Source organism: Gallus gallus, chromosome 2 (genome assembly GCF_016699485.2).
Source record: "Gallus gallus isolate bGalGal1 chromosome 2, bGalGal1.mat.broiler.GRCg7b, whole genome shotgun sequence".
Lineage (NCBI taxonomy): Eukaryota > Metazoa > Chordata > Aves > Galliformes > Phasianidae > Gallus > Gallus gallus.
The window spans coordinates 50,168,461-50,190,568 of record NC_052533.1 but is presented as its reverse complement, the minus strand read 5'-3'; the positions used below and the strand labels follow the sequence as shown (position 1 = coordinate 50,190,568).

General features: G+C 36.8%; 1 protein-coding gene across 14 annotated transcripts in view; it reads right to left on the bottom strand.

Moving 5' to 3' along the window:
• SUGCT (succinyl-CoA:glutarate-CoA transferase) overlaps positions 1-22,108 on the bottom strand; it is a 429,352-nt gene that overhangs the window by 221,007 nt on the left and 186,237 nt on the right. Inside the window, exon 13 of one of the 14 annotated variants that reach the window (XM_040689411.2) lies at positions 5,915-6,413. The exons of the other annotated variants lie outside the window; for them this stretch is intronic. Coding sequence (XP_040545345.1) covers positions 6,402-6,413 — 12 coding nt within the window. The 3' untranslated portion in view covers positions 5,915-6,401. Of the gene's footprint in view, positions 1-5,914; positions 6,414-22,108 lie in introns of those variants that run through there. 14 annotated transcript variants of the gene reach the window in all.

Genomic DNA, 22,108 nt, shown 5'->3' with positions numbered 1-22,108 from the left:
AGCTTCATACACACATGGTACATATGTCTCCAGTAACTAACCCACAAATGACCAATATTTTCAGGATGTTACACTAGAGATAAACAGGTATCCAGATAAAGAGAAAATGTCTTTCTTCACAACTTCTGATTTGGCAGTCTGAAGATTAGCTGAAATGACAGATGCTGTTTAAGCAGTGGTCTGCTCCTCACCTCCTGCAGAGGTCACGAGTCCAGACATGCACAATACAGAACTTCTTTTCCCTCTTCCGCTGCAATGAGAAAGCAACCTATCATTGAAAACATGTCATTGAACACACACGGTTTTGCTGACTGCCAGCCAGGTTCCGTGTCACACAAAAGTGCACATTGGATTTCAGCCTCTAACAACCCACCACGCAGAATCTCCTGTAAAGAGAAGGATCTAGAATGCATAAGTGCAGACACTCTAGTAGTTTGAGATTAAAAAAAAAAAAAAAAACAAAACACACATGAAGCACTCGATGAATAGAACACGTGCTAATAAAGCCAGAAGGAGCATTCATTCCTGAATTAAAATAAGAAATTATTTTCAAGTTATTTCTGTATAAATAAGACCAGCTCAGCTCCTACCTCTAGATAAAGAAAATGAACATTATGCTCTATCTTTCAAAATTAAAGGCTGAAACGAGTGTTGCTAACTGCCCTAAAAGTAACTCAAATGTGTTCCTTGTATGGTGGGATGTTGAAAATTGAGCCATTACGTGATCTCAGGCATCTCTCCGTGTACTGGTCACTACTCATTTTATATGCATTGGAAAGATGTTACTGTGAGAATGGTTTAAAGAGAAGCTTCAATAACTATGCTCTGACAGATCCTCCATGTATGCTCAGACTTGTCTTCGCCTCAGCCATTAGTAAGCCAGATTACAGCATATTCACAGCTCTCCAGAAGAACACTGTAAAACTGATTTGAACCACAAGCTTATCTTCCTGTAAGAAATAGTAGCTACTTTTCTTCTTTTAAAAAACAGGCTCATGTCAGACAAGCTCAGCTAGTTCCTCAAATAAGACTCAACCAATAGAGGAGATGGAGGTCTAAAAGCAATTAAGAAACTTCAAAAGAACTCTCAGTGAAACACTATTCTTACTTCACTGACTGTGTGCCAACAACCACATGCTTCTCTGTGATATCAAATGATATAACATTGTGCTATCTGAATTCCCAATTTTTCTGAGTGAAGCCCTTGGCCCAACGAAGTCAGTCTGCTCCACAAAGACAGACTCTGCTGTCTGCTTTCTTGAGACCAGATTTCATGTCTGCTATTTTGGGAACTGATATTCTGCACCAAAGATCTGTAGATATAATCCCAATAGAGCACAAGACAAAGAATGCAATCACCATCAAATACACACAATTTTTCATAGAATCACAGAATGGTTTGCATCAAAATAGATTCTTATACACTATCTAGTGCAAGCCAACCTGCCATGGGCAGGGACACCTTCCTCTAAATCAGGTTGTCCGAAGTCCCATCCAGCCTGGCCTTGAATTACAGGGATGAGGCATCCACAGCTTTCCTGGGTAGCCTGTTTCAGTGCCTCACCATCCTCATAGTGAAGAATTTTTTCCTTCTCCAGGCTGAACAAGCCCAACTCCCTTTTTTATTCTGTTGAAATTTGAAGTACATCTTCTATAAACTCCACCAGTAAATATATTTCATTTGGATTATGAGAATTATCCACAAAATTTAACAGAAATTATCCCAGTACTAGATAGCAACATCGTCTGTGGTGAACACAAATATTTATGTAATTCACAAAGTCAGTCACATCAGAACCCTATAGCAGACCCTATGCAAACACAAAAATGACATTCAAAAAAACTGGAATAGTCACTGCTATAAGCAATGCTTAAAATACATATTACTAAACCTACAGAAAGGATACAGTTTTCCACAACAATCCACAGACCCTTTTCTTCTGTAACTGTATATCATAAATATAAATTAATTCATTAATTTTGTTATTACTGACCATTTATTTTCTCCATCCTATTCAAGAACCTATTTCTTGGATTGATGTTCTGTAAGAGCTCAGAATGATGCCTTTCTGAGTAGTTAGAAAGAAAACTCCTTAGACTGTGCAAAGGCAAATGTTGGCTTTCACTGAGGCACCTGGGTTTAAAGGGTTATGTTTAACAAATTATTTTTAATTACATTTTAAAAGTTAGAAATCTATAATTAGTGAAGCATTAATTCCATATTGTGATCACAGCAAAAGCAGGAAATTCAGAGTTGACATTCCCACAGCAACCTTAACTCCGTCCCATTGTGTATATTCATTTCAACTGAGTCTTTCTTTCTATGACCTCATAACATATGTGAAATGAAGGAAGGTGCTAGGAAAAAAAAAAATCCTAAAATTAATCTAAATCAGATATATATTGTTAAGTTCCACTATTGTAGCATTTGAGTAGCGATGGCATTCTTAAGAAAAATTATACATGTTGCTTAGTCCATGTATTTATTGAATATTTTTGTCTGTGAGTGCATATGTTCTATCAACATGTCTGGTTGCTCACCTTTCACATTAACATGGTTTCTTTATCCAGGCCTGGGAGAAGTTCATCTAAGCCTATGAGCTCTGACTCTGAAGTACACAGACTTGCCTCTTTCCCTCTTGCTCTGGATTTCATGTTAGACTGGATGCAGACACACAGAAACATGAATCTATCCCAGATCTGGTACGTACATCCTAATAAGACCATTTACTGTAGAGAAGGTAAATGTCATGTAGTTCCCTCTCTTGTGGGTTTTCAGGAATTAATCCAATGCCAATAAATCCAATGCTGTGATGCATCTCACAAGTCCAAATTGATTTGTTGCTACTCTCCTCATCTTGAGTTCATCATCTTGGGTTACGTGCTAGACCAAAAAGAAAGCTCCCTGCATTTGCTGCCCAAACTGGTCTGTACAGGGAGACACAATGAGTGGGGTTTTCCATTACCTGAGTTATCCCTCTTCTCCATAGTATAGGACAACGCTTGGTACTTTAAGAAACATGAGTGCATGTTACTTCCATACCTGTATTTAGGCAAGCATTTTCAAATCTTTCTGAAAGAAGGCCTAAGTATCTGTGAAGTTCTGCTTTGAAAACATTGTAGATAAAAACTGTAATAAGCACATCCAAGAGGAACTTTCAACCACACAGTACTGGTTATTTCACATTCTGAAAGCTCAAATTGCCATCTCACAGCACTTTGTAAAGCAAAGGTCTCTTATACAGCAATAAAATTCAGCAAATCTAGCCTCCAAGAAGAGAGGGCAATATCAGTGACTTTGCATGTCTCTATCTGTAGATAAGAGGGAGGTGATTTGGGGTCTAACAGTAACTAAGAGACACTATGTCAGTGAGAACTGCTGCTCTTCCGAGCAGAATCTTTTGAGAAATTAAGGAACTCCAACACAGTTCCGGCTATAAGGCAGGAGATGACACAGCTAAGTTGAGATGCATATATACCAAGTATCCCCTGAGAGATAATGTGTTGATCACCCTAAGTTTTAGAGGAGATGTTTTTACTGGAATGGTGTATAAGTGGCCTTAGCTAGACCATAAACGCTGTTCCTCTTGAGTAAGTTAATACATCAGTTAAACCCACTATTTTTCAATTGAAAAACAGCGATACTCTCTCTCTCATTTTATTAGCTTCAATTCCAATTATATTGTATTATATTGTGTTGTCTTTCATTCCAATATCATATTTAGCAAATTAACTTTCCTCCTCAGATCACTGCCTCTGTTTTATTTTTAGGCCCATCTCCCAACCTTTTTTCCCCTTTTCCCCCTTTCCACTTTCCCGGGGTGTGGGTACATGGGTCCCCTTGCCCCATTAGTCACAGAACTGGGCGGAACTGGCCCATAAACTGTTGAAAACTATGTAAGTACTGCTTGTGGAAATTTAAAGAATGATTTTCAGAAGGAAAATTCTGATACCACTCTGCAGTACTCTCCAGATTTTTCATTTCTGAGCTCCTGCTTTGTAGACTGAAGAAGAAAAGTTGTATCTTATGGGATAGTGCAACCAGGGAGAATCTTCAGCCACAAACTATTAGCCTTCTTAAACCCAGTATATTTTTAAATCATTCTGTGGAAAAGCTGAAAATATGGTACATGGTATACCATAAAACAAACCACACAATGAGATGCACATGAAAAATGTGCTAATTGCAATTACTTTTTGTCACTGAGAACGACATAACACTGTATTTTTCTTGAACTAAATATGGATCTCCCTTCACCAACAGTGGAAGTTCACTGAACAGATGGAAGATGTATATAGACTAAATTTGTTGCTATGCAGCTATTTCCATTACCTTTCAAATGAAATGCAGTGTACACAGAACGTAGAGGCCACACAGTAATATTTTCATTCACCTCTGAAGTTCAGAATTACTTTGTCTGCAAAAATGCTTGTTATTTCTGAGTACTATTAAATGGATTGGTATCATACAGTATTGCAGGGAGATATAACGTGTGATCACATGGATCTTGCAATAGGCAACTATACAGGCAACTATACTCTGCACATAAAATTTGATCGAGAGTTTTTCAGCTTCCTACAAATAGTGTAAACTGATAAGAAGACTACTAAGGACTAGGGACCAAAATTTCAGTGACCTCACTGAAGTGCTGACACTGTGTAATACAGAAATCATCTTTATCAGTTATCATGCTGCTGTTTTTCCTGATGTCTAAACAGTCTCTGCATTGCATCACAGACACAGAGTAGCTGTACCCTTGGTCAGGTTTTTGCTACTCCAGAAGGTGAGTCTGGATATGGAAGAAAACATGGAGTGAAGTGGAAGAAGGATAGGAGGTAAATAACTGATGAAACTGTACAGTATCTCGTACAGGTTTCACAGATTATCTATCACTTGTTTTCCAGTTCTTTCAGGATGTTATTGAAATCTGAGTATTAAAGGAACTGTAAGAAAAAATGTGAATCATACAAAGTGAGTAATTTCGTTATGTGATCTCGTCTATCAGGTTTTAGACTCTTTTAAATTATTAAATGCTATGCCAGGATTTATACAGTATCCTGGAACACTTATATGTTCCATATATATATATATATATATATATCATATATATATATTACTCCATAATCCTCACCAGAATCTAACACTTAACAATTACATATAAGAAAATAATTTAACTATGTGATAAAACCAAGAATAAAACAAGAATAATGAAAAGCTGCTATCAATCTTCTGGAGTGACATACAAATGCTTTTTGGCAACACCAGAAAGTTATCAGAGTATTTACTATATATATATATAACAAAGTTTAAGCCTTCATTCAGTATTTATTTACAAAATTAGTACAAGCAAATAATGGTCTCAGACTGTCTCAGAAGAAAACAAACAAACAAAACCAGGGTTAAATCAGTTTATTTGAAATCTGGAAAAACTACCATGAAGGGGTACATGTCATGAAAGTTTAAGAAAACATACTTCTCAGATGTCTGAAGGATAAGAAACAGTTGGATAGAATAACTGGGGCTTATGGCACTAGAAATGACACTGGGACAAAGACATTTGGTTTTATATTTCTATTCCAATAACAAATGTTTGCAGTTCATTTCCACAATGTATGAGTATTTCTATGAGGCCTCTTTGGGTACCTTCATGACCTATCCCTGTAAGTTGAAGTGATTTTTTTTTACTGTCCTGTGAAATCTAGATCAAAATACATTATAATGACATCTTTTAATGAAAATCATTAAAAAATAAATAAAAAATTAAGAGGACAATTAGAAAAATCCTCCTGGAAAACAGTATGTACAAAAGCAGTACCAACAGAATTCAATGGGTCAGTAAAAGGATTTAAACTTTAAAAACTAACTAAAAGATCCACCAGATGATATGACTAAAATGGTTTGTTTGGGGTGTTGTTTTTGTTTGTTTGTTTGTTTGTTTGTTTTTGCAAAAGCATAGATGTTTTGGAATTTAACACAATGCATTTCTGTTTAATTAGCCTTTTAAAAATATCTATTTACACTTATAATCATCTCAAAACATTCCTATGAAGAAGGATAATAATATCCTAACTTTGTGGCTCATCCTTAATTTGGACAGCCTTACTGGCACTTGGAGTAAGTATTAACAATTTCACTCCTGACCAACAGCCTCACTGATCATGGGATTGGGTCCTAATGCTGTAGGAAATTCAGCAAACCCAGAGAAAGTTCTTCCAGCTAGCAGGAGGTTGGAGGCTGGAAGCTGAAAGATGTGCATATGGGCTACACTCTCACAGTTCGCTCTGGATAGGCCATTTTCACCCTAATTTACAAACTCTCCAGGAAATCGGTCTCTGTTTAATTCAGAGGCAATCATCTGCACACACAGCACTTTGGATCTGGGCTTAAATTTCTCAGTGACTTATTCTTCCACCTTGAAATAAAGGAAACAGATTTTTCTCAGATTTTTTTCAAGGGTGAGTTTACAAAGGGCTTACAGACATGCAAGAGAGAGCACTGGGATACAGAAAACTTTCTGATTCACAGTTCTTTATCAAAGTCAATTTAATAGTTTCCTAATGGAAACTAAGGTTATTCTAAACATTTACTAAGTGAGAATAAAATATTGATAACCTTGGTTTTCCACAACAAACAAATGAACAGATGTGGGACTTAAGTTAATTTGAATACTTCTGTAAAAGAGACTTAAAATTACAGATGCATCACTTTTCCCTGAAGTGAAAAAGATAAATACCCAAGGTGGTAATTCAATAACAAAAGCCAAAACAAGTGAGTATTTTTGAGTATTTTCCTGCAATACTTCTTTCGGAATAATCATTTCAGCTACAAAAGTTCCTGCTTATCAACCTTCTCTAACTGGAGACGTTCAGAGAAATTGTGGAAGTTCAAATTAAAAGTAATTTGTTTTCAGTGCATTATTCAGAACGAACAGGAAGAAAATATGGTTCTTCCATTAACAGGCAGTAAGAAAAGGTGTGCCAATAGGAAATTAGCTTACACAATTACCTTTGCATAGCATCAGTGTCAGCAACATACAGCTGAATGTCATAATACCATTTGCAGCAAATGTATCTGAGCAATGCTCCAATGCCCATCGTATGCCTACAGCATCATACTCCATACATGCTATGGACAAGTGCAAAAAGAATACAATCCCTGCTCTATTAGGGCTGAAGGCTAAAGGCAAACAAAAGGGGATACTATACATAACTTTTCCAGCCTTTCCTATCGGGAAAGCTCATTTCCTAGAATTACCCAATTACACTGGCAAGGAAAAGTTAGAATCTATGAACTACTCAACACCCTGCTAACATGGCTACATAGAAATTACTGAAACCCTGTGTTAAAAACAAGTGATCGCCTTACCTCCAAACTGTTAGTTTTAATAGCATTTTAAGCATTGTGGTAAATCAAAACATACATGTCTTCTGTTTTGCCCAGAGAAGGAAATGAAATGAAAAAAAAAAAAAAATCACTCAAGTGCCTATAAAAGAAAGCAAGAACTAAACAAAAGTGCTGGTGTTGAATCATCAAATAAGCTGTGAGGACATAAATCTAAAAAACATAGATGTAAGAATGAAATGCAGTGTCAGCAGAAGTAAAAATATGAAAAGAATACTAAATGTATTCAGCAAACAAGAACTACAGAAGAAAAGGAGGCCAATAATAAAAGGAAATTATGTTTGTATACATATTGACAATTTTAAGTGACTATCTAGAGCTCAGTTATGTGTTAGGCTTGGCAGATGTACAAGAAAAAGAATGTAGGACTATATACATATATGTATATGCCATCCATACATGTTCCTCAGATACTACAGTTTACCACTGGAAAAATTTACTACTGCCATAATATGAAAACAGAAAATGTACCTAAACTCTTATTTAGTCCATTTTCTAAATATTCACTGACCATGTTTCAGTCAGGTAGAAGAAAACTGAAGCAAACTAGGTTAAGGGATATAGTCTCAAAGGACAAGAAAGTAATTCAAAACACACAAAAAAGTAATGTTTTACAATGCTTTTACATACACTTTTTTAAGCTGTTTGACAACTGTTGGGCCTCCACTATGATATCTACTTTCTCCAACTCAGAACTTGTATCTACTGCTTGTCAAACACTCATAAAGGAAGGAGCTATCTATGTGGTACCTTAATGAAAGACTTGCCAAAGGCTTCACTAGCAGCACATCACTTTCAGACACCCTTGCTGGCATTTTTTATCAAGGATCCCACTTACAGCTGCATCATCACACCAGGCATCAGTCACTGTTATTCTCTGGAGACCACACCACAGCAATTAAACAGGGAGAAAGTGAAAAAACAGTCATGGAAAGAGTAGGGAACTGAGGGCTTCCACATCAGCCAGGAGGAGATAGCCCATCAGAAGCAACAGGAAAAGCTATAGTTGGGGAGGATTTTAGGAAAAGAAAATCCACCTGTATTTAGAAAGAACACTAATGTCTACAAGAAAGATTTGCACATGAGCAGACATGAAATAAAGCAGATCCTATCATGGGAAGGTTTTAAAACTAAATGAGTCTATATCTATTCATAGGGGAGAAAAGGAACAAAAAACAAAGGCAACAGACAAAGGACATGAATGCAGAAGGTAATTCAACTACAACTTCTTCCTGCATCTGCCCAGAGGATCTGGGGCAGATACTGACCTCTGTCAGAAACGGGGCAGGGAAGACATGGAATTAATCCACTGCACTCCTACTAGGGTTTGTTAAAATTTACTGCAAGGAAGCAATACAAGAAAGCAGATAAAATTCCAAACTGAGTGAACTGACAAGAGAAAATCCAAAGTGAGTAACAGAGAACATGGTTCGAAGTCACAAAGTGTTATTCTTATCCAAAATTCTTTAAAAGCTTGACAAAGTAAAAAGGAATGGTTCAACTGCCCTGGTGACTGGGTCAGTTTGAAATGCCAGTAAATAAATAAAGCACTACAGGAATAAAAAATGAATTCAGTTCCAACTCCAATACAATATCTCACTCAAAGAGTACTAGTACTGAGCAGATGGAAGGAGTTGCCAAGTAAAATCATCAAAGTAAATGATATAAATGAGCTTTAAAGATACTTAGACATTTTTATGGTGAGAGAGAAAGAGAAAAGGGGATAGAAGGATACAGTAAATACAAATCAGGCAATAAAGACTGTAATAAACCTAAAGGAAAATTTTCTTGGTTCAGATGTACTTTTCCAATCCAGAAATTCCTTTTGTCCACCCTGGTGATTAAATGAAACTAACTTCTAAGCACCATATAATTGTTCCAGAAGTTATGATAGATGGCTGCATGCAGAAAATCCCAATCTCTCATTCCTTGGTATCTGGTATGAAAGGTATCTGGTATCATGGTATCTGACATGAAAGAACATATGAAGCAAAGGTGTGTCACTCAATTCCTCCATGCAAAAAAATAAAAAAAATAAAAAAAATTGCACCCACTGACATTCATTGATGCTTGCTGAAAATTTATGGAGACGAAACGATGGATGTGAGCACAGTGAGGCAGTGGGTGGTGTGTTTCAGCAGTGGTGACAGCGATATGAAAGACAAGCCACGTTCCAGACTGCCATGACAGCTGTCACACCATGAAATGAAGAGCATCTCAATCAACTCATCTAAATATACTGGCAGATTTACAACCAGGAAACTGTGTAACGGCTGAATATCAGCTTCAGTGTGTTGGAAATGATGGGAGCAACACTTAAATAACACAAAGTTTGCACCAGGTGGGCCCACGAATGCTCATGCAGGAACAGAAAGAACATCATATGCAAGTTTGTCAGGACACATTGAACCAATTCGAGGCTGAAGGTGACATTTTCCAGGGTCACATCATTACCAGTGATGAGACCTAGTATCACCACTATGAGCTGGAATCAAAACAGTAGTCCATGAAGTGGCAAGATGTGAATTCCCCATTGAAGAAAAAGATGCAACCCTCAGCAGGTAAAATGATATGCACTGTCTTTTGGCATAGGAAAGGGGTGATTCTTCTGGGTTTTCTGGAACCCAGACAAAACATCAACTCTTGGCTGCTACATCGCAGCGCTGGCTAAGCAGAAGGCTCAAACTTCAGCTGTTCTGAAGCTGAGAATTTGCTCTATCAAATAGTGCTATTGTGTAATTGTATCTGTTCTAGTTTCCACGGAAATAAACAGGAGGCATTACTTTCAGAGCAACTTATGTATATTACTAAGAACAGAACTCCCTAATGCAATAGTTTCCTCTTATTTGGCTTGAAGAAACAGTCAATCAAGTTGGGCATATTTTTCAGTATTGATAATCTAGCCTCACTTATTCCAGTCCATTAACATGACAGAACAACACAGGCATAGTCTAGCAGATTTATTTGTTTCTTCTGCAATTTTTTTATAGGACAGAACAGACATATAATTGGGAAAAGAGAAAGAAGTCAAAAGTTGGTAGCTTAACCAGAAAAAGTCATTATTTATCTCACAGAGGCCCTACAATCATGATCATATAGAAGTAATAAAAGCTGCTGGAAATGCTAATACATAGTTTCTCTAAATAGTAGCTGTTTTTGTTTCATTTATTTAAAAGGACATGTACACTTCCTGCATTTTACTCCTTTGCTCCATTCTTCCTAAATAACTCTACAGAATTCACAATTTTGCCAAAGATTCTAAGGATCATTAGTATTTCTTGCACTCTAACAACAGGCCTGACATATGCCTGTAGGATTCTCCATGTCTTTTAAGTATTTTGCAACTAAAAGCAAAGAAAGTCCTTTTTGCTCTAATTATCTAGACAGAAGTGCAACACTTCTGTCTCTTCCACAGTATGTGCTACAGATTTTACTGCAACAGAATAGACTTCTTATTGTGTTATGTTTTAGCAGTGGTTGACAGATTGAAGTTTAGAAGATGGTGAAATACAAAGGCTCCCCTATTTTATGACCCATTCTGACTTTTGAATCATGTACTGTCTGTACACAAATTTCCTTCTTGATTCTGTTGGAAACATGCTAAATAAGAATAAAAGACTAAGCACAAATAGTGATAGACATCTTGTTTGTTGCTAATAGATTTTTTACTACTAGAAATTAATTTACTCTTTTTTACATTTAATTATTGACCCAAGAGGCTAATCCCAATTCAGAATTTTGCTTTAGTTAAGCAGGGAAATGGTAACATACAGGTAATTTTTTGTAATATCAAAAAGTATATTGTTCTATTTCCCTGAACACCGGATAGACCAGATAAAAGTCATCCTTTCTGTACTGACAGAGAAAGAAATTCTTTGTCTGACTGAAGGCCATTTCCTCTTCTCAGGCTCTTCTGAGTCTGACAAACTCTTCCCCGCAACTAGGGATTCCTTTCTTATCTGCTCTCATGCCTTTCTCAAATTTCATTTTCTCCAGCCAGCTTCCTACTAGTGTCCAGAAAAGTCCAAGCCAAACAGATCTTGATTCCTAAGAGTATACATGTACACTTCTTTTCAGGACAGTGACATGTTTCTCAGTTTCAGTTCATGGCCCCCCAGACATTCTTTATTTTTAACTCGATGGCAATATTTTCAATTGACAGAATTGCAAAACTGCCCTGATTTGAAGTGAACTGTTTTTCAGACATTCCACAGCTGTAACAATCTGTCCTTGCTTCATATGTCCACAGGAATTAAGTTGCTCAAAAATAAAAATACAAAAACCAAACACTATTAGGTTGGCAAAATGAAGCGTATGACTGAGACTGATTTTATTCTCAATTTCCTTTGCTTCAAGGTGGTTCTCATTACAATAGTAAGCCCCAAATCCCTAAATTCTGAAATCTTGTGTTCATCCCAGAATATAAGTAACGAGTTTAACTTACTAAACTGACTTGCCTATAACCTTCAAATATAATCTGGAGGAATCACTGCCAGTCACAAAAAAAAAAAAAATATTCAGGCTTCAAAACTGTCCAGATATCTGCTTTCATCCTTCGAACTGTGAAATGAATATGCCCACTACGTAGATGGCTAAAAGGAGATTACCAGCAATGGTCACTAGGTCAATATTCTAAATTTGCGTAGCTTTCATAAAATGGCCTGATTTTCAGAATCTAGAACTAAGCATGTCTTCACCAGAGTTCCAAGATTCTGCTGCTACTTCCACAGTGATAATTGCCAATAATAGATTTTATTGTAGACCTACAAGGAACATTTTTTAGTTTGTACTGCTGCCCTTCCAACCTACCACATAATAGTCTTGAAGCACAGCCATGCCTCAAGGAGATTTTATTACTATTTTATTGCAGGATACACTATGAAGTAACAGGGTTCAGAGCACTCTCTATATACCTACTCCTTTTACTTCCTGTCCTAATGATCTCCCACTGATCACTCATAAAAAACAGAATACTAACTTAGGTAAGTCTTTATTAAAAAAAAAAAAAAAAAAGCAGAATGACTCTTAGCACACACTATATGCTACTATCTACATAACTTAAAAAAAATAGTAACAGATAATCAATAAAGTAATTGCATGACAACACATAAAAGAGGTTTATGAAAAGGCTGTTCAATCAATACCTAGAACAAAGCATTGTAATTCATGAAGATTTGGTTATATTGCTGCATTCAAGTAAAAGCTTTGGAAGATTTTCAAAATGAAATATTTTCTCTCTGTTCTCTGAAGGATACTGATAGAGAAAATCTTGGATTATTCAAGTGAAAAACAGATTACACATTGAGTGCAAAGATGCAATCTTCAACTAGTCAGTTTTCACTAACTGCTACTTCCATGCTTCTGACATAACATTTTTTCAGCCAAGCAATTCACATTAGGCAAAACACATACAGGATTTCATCCTGCAACCAGTGATGGAAGTGAATAGCTCCATTAGTATGGAGACCAACTGACTTCAGTGACTTCATGTGAGTACCCAACTAATTATCACTCCCTTGTATTAATACTTCACCATCACATCAGTCCCAAGGAGGCCTTGAGAGAGCAACTGCATGAGGCAGACTTCTGCACAGAGAAATGTACAACTGCACAGTACCTACTAAGCTTGTATCCAAATTCTCAGACTACTTCTAGCTTTCCAAACTTTTAATTTCAGATTTGATTATCTATTCCCCTTCACCATCACCACTTCTCCCAGAATATGTTAAATGAGTCAAAAGAAGTGAGCAACAACTTAGGAGCAGCTTCCTTTTCTGTTCTGAAAATGCCTAGTTGCTTATGGCTTATCGCTCAGTGAATGATTTCTGAAGGCACTCTAAGAATTATAAGACATTGTCTTTAAGGACAAGTAGCAAATCTAATATTGGCATTTGAGATGTGGAAGAGACTGCATACCAGATACACGTACTGTCGTATTTTAAGTCAGTTCTCCAATGTACAGAGCACAATTGTGCTCACATGCACAAAGACGCTTCTTCAGGCCTCACTATCTAGAAAACCACTCTTGCAGCTACATTTGTAAGCTGAGACTTGACAACTGCAGCAAGGTGAGCAGAAAGCTACCACTTCCCACAGAGCTGTATGAAGGCTGCTCACAACAGTGTGCTATCAGAAATATGAGACCAATTTTTTCCCAGGTCTCAACCCCAGAAACCTGAAGAAAAAGTGGGCCTAGATCCTACCTCCCTTCCCCATTAGCACACAGAATAGGGAAATTCATTTGTAAATACACCACACGTACTTATTTCACTCAGTTGTACCCATAGTATCACCAAAAGGCATGTTCACTCTTGTTTTGCCAGTTTATTCTCATAATGTTCACTCTCAGAATAAACATTTATGTCAGCCAAGTCATTTTGTTGAATCTTCTGTGAACATTAACATTATATGGCCAAAGAAAATTGGTGTTTTTCATATAGGAGATTCCCTCTTCTCCTCTCTTTCAATTCACCTGAAGGAAGGGAACAACAAACCTGACGTCTCTGACCAACTTCATTGCCAGTGGTAGAAGGGGGGCCAAAAAAAGAGAAAGGCAGAGGGGTGGGAGAGGAGAACAGACAGGAGAATGTAAAAATCTCCATTTTAAAGCCTGTTCCAGATCATGTAAAGCTGGCAGTGCATTTTGTTAATCCCTCTAGTGCTTCAGTGGAAAACTCACAGCAGGCAGCTGGATACAACATCCAAGGCTGCCCTTTCTTGTGTTTTTTCCATTTCTGGCAGCATATTGTCACATATGCAGCATCTGTCCATTTCCACAGGCTGTGGCTGTACATTCAATTGACCTAAAACAGTTAAAGGAAAAAGCAAAAGCAAAGGTTCATAGGGCAACAAATAGCTAGGGCTCATGGAATTCTACAGGTGTGGGACTCCAGATCCCAGACAGCTACCCCTGCAGCACAGATCTCTGCAATTACTTGAATAGTTTTCATGTAATGCACACTTCTGCCCGATAAGAATCCAAACTTCAAAAAGCTGATAACACTGCCGTCAAACTTTGAAAAATAACAGTAATAATGAAAAAAGTGATTTCTAACCTGGTCTCCCACCTTGTATTTTGAATGTGGAAGGGTAAGAGGGGAAATCATCATTCAAGAAAAAACATTTTTCTTAGTACAGCAGTATAACTATCAGTAATGTAGAAAGTAGTGTATTTCACATCCCATTTCAGAGATGTTGCTGTGCAGTCATAGGATTTCCCAAGTTTGGGTTCTTTTTAGTATTTCTGTAATTACTGTGAATGTATATATTCTGATGGTGCTGAACTAACAGTTTATTCTATCAGTAATTTTTTCAATGCTATGGTTACAACCATAAAAGAGGAAAAAAATGGCAAGTGTCATGTGAGCATGGACAGCATAAAGATTTGCACTGTGTTTCAGTGTTAGTAGCTGTTAAGGTGTCTTTTATACTACAAATACATCTCTGGAGTTACTCACAATGACTAATAGGTAAGTATAAGGGACAGAAAAATAAAAAGAATTAAAAAACATACTTCAAGTTTTGAAGTGCTGACTGTAAATATTCATAAGATTGATCATGTGTTTGTATAAACGACTAACTCAGATTAAAATACAAGTGCTTTAACAGACTCTTGGTCAGCTGCTGTATTCACAATGAAAAGAGGCATATACCACAGAGACTCAGCAGGTAAAATGTATTCTGTTCTTCCTGTCTAGAGCAATTGGATGAACATAATTCTAGAAACTTAAAACCTTAATCATTGTCATAAGTTAGAAGGAAAAAGAAACAAATAATACTTACATTAAATAATGTTTATCTGACAATACCATTTGAATTGATTCATACAAAATAACACAAAGATGAAAGAGACAAAAATAGAAATAAAAAATACCACATGATTAAAAACAGAAAGCCTCTTAAAAACATTTGAACACTATGCAGTGCTAAAGGACTCAAAAGGTTTCTGAGGACAGAAGATACAAGAGTTGAGTAAAATTCTTTGTGGTTAAAAAGCAATAGAAAAGAACATTGCTTGCCATTAAATTCTGTTTCCTACTGACAAGTTTCCCAAGGAAAAAAAAATACTTTGTTTACTCATAAATATATGTTTTAATAAAAAGAAATGTAATAGAATTTTTTTTTTTTTTTTTTTAAATTTTCAAGATCCACACTACTGATACTGTTTAAAGCAAAACCTAGGACCAGCTAGCAACTAGGTAAGTGAATAAGTACCTTTCTGTGTAAAAATGTTTTGCTGATAGTGTGTAAGTACAGTTCCCTACAGAACTAAAAACCCTTTGGGAACAAGGGAAAATTTTGAAGCATTCCTTAACACCACATCCAGATTTGGAGACAACATTCAGAAAAAGTTGCCACAATCACAGTTCTTTAAAGCTCGCACGTTATGTCTCCTTCAACATGGAATATTTTCATTTCTGAATCACCAATGGGGTCCTTGGAGATATACATCTAGTGGGCATTTTTCATCGGGTAAAAGGGAGCCCAAATCTTTGCCTAAAACCTCAAGGTTTGTTTAAAATAGAGATGTAAAGGGTCACTCTTATTCTACACTTCAAGTGTGATTACAGCTCATAGATTAGCTGATATATTAGCTCTAGGTAGGAAACTATCATGTTTTAGTCAGAAATAACCCTGGATAGTTGCCTTGAATAACCCAAGGTCTGCCAACTGCTATCTTTTCTACATTTGCAAAGCAATTTAGTTTGTTTTAACAAGTGAAAGTAAAACAAATCTCACACTTCACTCCAAGCAAAATGCGCACGAATGCACTTCTTTCAGAAACTGCTAAATTTTTTCTTTATGGTGCTTTTTGCATGCCTTCATTGTGTTTTCAGTCTGCAGACATTAAAACACTAGAATTGAGAGAAATTTTAAAATTTCAAAATAAGGTTAGAAAAAGAAAGCTTATTTAAACTAGAACAAAGGTTGAAAATGAAACACGGTAACTCTTCCAGTATGTGCTGACTGCCACCAAGATCCCTATGCAGCCAAGAAAACATGCTCTAAATATATACAAATAGAGAGAAAAATGGATAGAGGGGAAGAACAAGATGGAAGTGAAGTATTCTACTTGATGGCACAGGTACATTAACCAAAACTGGGAATGAACTATATATACCTTTCTACCGCTATTCTTTACTGGAAATGTATTGATTTGAAGGGTTCCAGATTAAAAGTGGAACAAAGTCTACCCTGAAGAAATCCAGAACAAATTCTGAGCCCAAACACCTTCACCAGGTTACTGTGACTGTCCAGTACTCCTTAACTCCCCCAGCAGAGTCAGCACACTTCACCTCCTCCTTACCAGCTCTTTGTGACAGCAGCCTAATGCATGAATTGGAATTTCACTTCTCTGCAGAGGGACAGACAGGCTTATGTCATAAGTAACAGAAATGTAATCGTTGTGATAACAGTGTATACTTCATGAATCACAGCTGGATTTAAAACCAACATGGTTCATCCACTAAGCAATTATATCACCTGTACACCAATTTATCAGAACTGAACCAGACATCATTATAAGTATGGGAAAGAAAATATTGTTCATTTTTTGAACTATCATCTGTGCCATTTTGAATACTTTTTTTTTTTTTTCATTATTACTGCCTTTAAAAAGTAATAAACCAAGTCACATGTAGGCACCTTTTAGATAAAGAATTTTGAAATAAACATGTCTATCAGGAGTGAAAAATTATGTGCACGTGCAGATACTCTGTTTGGAGGACATTCCATAATAAAAAAGCCCAAAATAGAATCAAAGGGAGGGAAAAAAGAATTTCAGTCCAATCCACATTTCATTTAAGTGAATGGAAATCTTCACATTCATTTGAATAGAATTGTATTCTACTCAAAATGAACTATAGAACCTACTTCTTAAGCAAAACACTTAGAAAACTTTTCAGGAAAGTCTACTGTGCAATTTACAGTTGGCCATTTTTGAGTCCATCTTATATGTCAAAAATTGTTTCCGTTGCACACATGCACTACATCTACATTACATAGATGTAGCATTTATCTACACAAGTAATTTTTATTCAAATTTTGACTGCATTACTTTTTTACAATGCATGGTGTAAACAGTAATTAATGCATACATTCATGCATTTCTTTCACTCAGATGAGCATTATATACTTTCAATTACTGGAGTATTGCATTATATACTTGCCTGTTTTAAGCATAATTATTAATACTGTAACTGTGGGAACCTATCATCTGTATAACCATCTTGTGAATTCAGAAATGCACATGTTTGGGTATGTGTTGGCGTATAACTGCATTTGCATGGGTTCCATATTTTGCAAATCAGACCTATAAACCACATGTTCCAGATGGTAATCCAGTGACACCATCAAACGATCAGAAATACTTATAGATAGTTCTCTCTTCCTACTACTCCTGCAACCTACAATAGTACACATAGCACAAACTACATTGAAAGGTTCTTGCACTACAAGATTTTATCAAGACACAATGGTCAGTAAGATGTATTGATGCAGGAAGAAACAGCAGATATTGGTGAAGTGTAACCTACTCTGCTTTCATTCACACTGACACATACAAACTCAGGGCAGCATAAAAATACTGTAAAACATATATCAAGACAGTTCTTCGTAAGCAAGTGAAAACAGTTCATCTATTCACTGAAAGAGGAAATAATATAAGCCAAGGAGTGGACAGAAATCAGGATGCCCTAAAGCCTTCCTGGAGCCATACCAAGGAAACTTTGGTGTGGGGGAAATGGGCCTTCAACAGCCAACCTTTTCGAGTGCCTCTGGATCTGAAAGAGCAACCTTAAAACAAAACCTTGAAGTGCCTTGCTTTTAAAGAGGGTGTTGGACTGAAATGCCTAACCATAAAGACCATCTCCTCTTTCTTTTAAATCAACAGTTGAGCCCACTTAAGAAGTACACAAGGGGCACTGTGGGTTTATTTAAAGATTAAAAAAGAGAAGCAGAGAAGAAAGTATATCCCCTGATTTTTTTAAAATTGCTGGTATTTCACATGCTTCTGAAGCACTGTACTGTTTTACTAAATTGCCGCTCGGTAGCATTATAGTGTTGCCAAAAAAGACTGCACACTGCAGTGTTTTAAAAAGTTACGCTTTTTCTCAGGAAAGCTTTGAATTGCGTAGCCTGTCCCTCCAACAGTAGCAAGTGGGCAAAGGGCATGTTTTTAAAAAATAAATTAAGACAAACAGAAAGCTCAGCACAATGGAATTGGATCCCTGTCTTCCTCCAGTAAATATATCTAATATCACATGCCTATTCAAAGCAGGACAACGGGATTTCCCCTCAGTAACCTCATCAAGAGAAGCAGAGAAGGCAAGGCAATTGTTTTGCATCTCATTGTATTTGTGACTAAACCCTGATGCCAGCCACATGCTGATTATCTCTCGCGTTACATAAAGCTCTCCTGTGGAGCCAATTGCCTGCCGTTCCGTTTGTATCCCATTACATAAAGTCCCGTACTGCCTCGCTCAGTGCCAAAGCACTGCTCTTCACCACCATGTCCGTCTTTGTTTCCATGCCCGATTCTGCCCACATCTTAAAAGCCACCTAATGATTAAAGCAAAACAAGAATACTTCTCAAACAGTGATTTTGCAGTTCCATTGCAAGATGAGAAAGAACACAAAATAGCTCAGGGATACTAAGGGAATACAAGAGTTGTAAGAAAAGATCCCGCAAAAGACAAGGTTGCTGCATGGTCCTCTGCAACTTGGACAGTGCGCCTACATGTTTTTATCACTTAAGTGTCATTCTGAAGAGAGAATTTTTTCTGCCTCAACATTTCACTAAGGCAGTCTTGGATCAGCTGCCCTGCTAAGATGAAAGCACCGGTAGTGTAGCTATCTCTGGTGATGCATTAGAATAACACACAGTCAAAGGATGCTGCTCCAGAATGCTGTAAGCATGGTGCATCACCAAAAGGCTGCAGGAGCGATGATGTGTTACTGGAGAGGTGGCAACAGTGCAGGAGAAGCACTTCAAGAAATAGTGTTCACCTGACTGTAGGCAGACAGCCAACTCACACAGTGCAGGATAATAGGAACTGCTCTTTTGAGTGGCCCAGAGGGAATCAAACTGCTCAATCAGCTGCACTGGCACTACTGTTTCTGGCAAGCCTTAAATACACAAAGATATAAGTTAGGCAAATGGTCTTCCAGTTGAGAAGGAAGAGAAACTGAATTATCACATTTTTGCCAGGGCACGCAAAACAGAATCTTACCTCCTGCGGCTTGCAGCCTTTCCTGCAGTGTTTTGTAAAGAAGGACTGTCAGCCAGCAGTGCAATATATTTTCCATTGAATCACTGTATGAGGTGTTTCAGAAAAAACTCTTTGATCTATGATTTTCAGCATGTTTAAAGTATTTCTCAGATTTCCAATAACCCTCTTTGCATCTGATAACATGTTAACAAAATATCAACATGATCCATCTTCCAGAGCAAAGAAATCTCAAAGTAGGAGAAAAAAATGGCTGTCTGGTCAGTTTCACTTATCAAAGGGCTAAGGCTGACTTCAGAGATGAGATTTCAACTTCAGTGAGGCATTGAACGGCCTCACTACCATTCCACACAATGAAGTCTAGGCGCAGAAGATGCATAACCTCATCATTTAAATCAACACCTCTTGAGACTTAGCTATGAAGACATGGGAATAAGTCCTGATACCAGGCAAAAAAACCATGCAGGTCAATTTGTAAATACCAGTTTCCCTCCAGTTTTACATCAGAGCTCATGTTACAGGAGGCAAAAAATAAAAAAGATATAGCCCAATACAACCTTTTGAAAGGCTTAGAAATTTTTGTTGTTGTTGAATTAGTTTCTGTGAAAACATGGGCAGTCTTAAAAACTTAAGTCTACAAGAAAATAATGGCAAGGCTCTGCCTGAAAAGAGGTACCTCCAGATTCAAAAAGCATTAAGAAATTCCCAAGATCTATCAAAGAGATATTAGCTTATACAGAGGAACAAGTAGAAAAAGAACATTATTACTGCTGTCATCCAAAGCTCACAGTGGAGTCTTTCCATTTGTTACTACTACTATTGAATTAGGATGAAATTGCTCAATTTTTTGGGCTACAGCGACCCTCTCCTAGAATCACATAAAAATCAGTGGCTTTGAAGATAGCTTAACAGAAAAAGCAATCACTAACAGACAGTGATTTCATCATGCATTAAAAAAAATAATAATCACTTCCAATGTGTTAAAAAAAAAGAAGTGAATTAATGCAATTAATCTGTCTTTCCCAAATAACCTTACTGCTGCAATGCTCCTTTTCTTGCACTGTACATTGTGTCATACCGCACCACGCATTCCTTTTCTCCTCTACTACATCTCTAGGGTCAAAGGTAGAAGACAAAAAAAAAAAAAAAATCCTGGAATAATATCCCCAATAAATTACTGCTAACTATTACAATTCAACATGGGCATATAAACGGCACTTTAAAGAAAATTGAATTTGTTGAAAATTAAAGCAAACTCAGTGTTACTTTGAACAAGAGGCTCACTGATTGTTTTCAGATTTCCATTATAAAATAGGCTTTTTTGTTTTATGTGTTATATACCCTCTGAGGAAAGGAATTGTACCTCAAAACATATGGGTCTTCAGAATTTTTATTTTTAAACATAATACTCAATGCCCATAAAACTTTGCTTAGAAGCCAAGGAATTTATAACAAGGTGCATAACAGCAAACCTGAAAAAGGGCTAAAGATGAAGAAGAACAGAGCTTCTCACTAATTACAATAAATAAGAAAAGATCATAGAAGTGAAAGCACCCTTACTTGGGGGACAAGTATCTGTGGTTTCATTTAGCACTGCCTTCTTGCTATCTGTGGTTGTATAATAAACTAATAAACAGACATTTATTTTGTGGAGCAGGCATATTGTTTTCTGTCTACTACATGGTACTTTCATTTCATTGCTGTACTATGTTACGCGAACAGCATGAATAAGAGATTCCTGCTTTCTGGATATTAAGGAATTTTCTCATGCACAGCTGTTATTTTAAAGCACATGTTCTGTTAGAAGAACAAGCTTACATATCTTATTTTAAAATGCTGTATGAACAGGAATGCTGTTAGATATTCTCTTATTGTACAAACAGAAATGTTGTTAAATACTCTCTTATTATACAATAATAAGCCACAACTCAGTGCGCCTCACTATGATCCAGTGCATGTCTTGGGTGTGTTTCAGTCTTGTGTATTGAACCATTTGTGAAGTGAGCTTATAACCCACTAATGCACACCCAGGATAAGCCTTTTACTATTGGGAGAATGGCTCATTAATTTTACATTATGAAAAAACTGTAAACACTCATTTGTCAGTTGGGTTTATGCAACATATCCTTTTATTATTGAAAATCATTTCCAGTGAGAGGTGAGAGCACAGAAAGGTGAATGTTATCATCTGTTTTTATCTAGGTTGTCCAAAATCTTGCTTTTTCTGTTACCTAGTGGACTTATTTTCTCTCTCTCTGCCCTTAGCTACAGAAGCTTTACTACTTGTGTATGGCTGTGTTCTGCATTCATCCTTTCACTAAAAGCTGAGACCAACATTTCAAAAGGGCCACAAGGTTGTAACTATAAAACTTGACAAGAAAAAGCAATTGAGAATATCATCCTTTACAAAGGACACATCCCCATCCCACCCCTTGCTCTACTACCTATCCCACTCTCATACATTAATGTTTTTATCAAC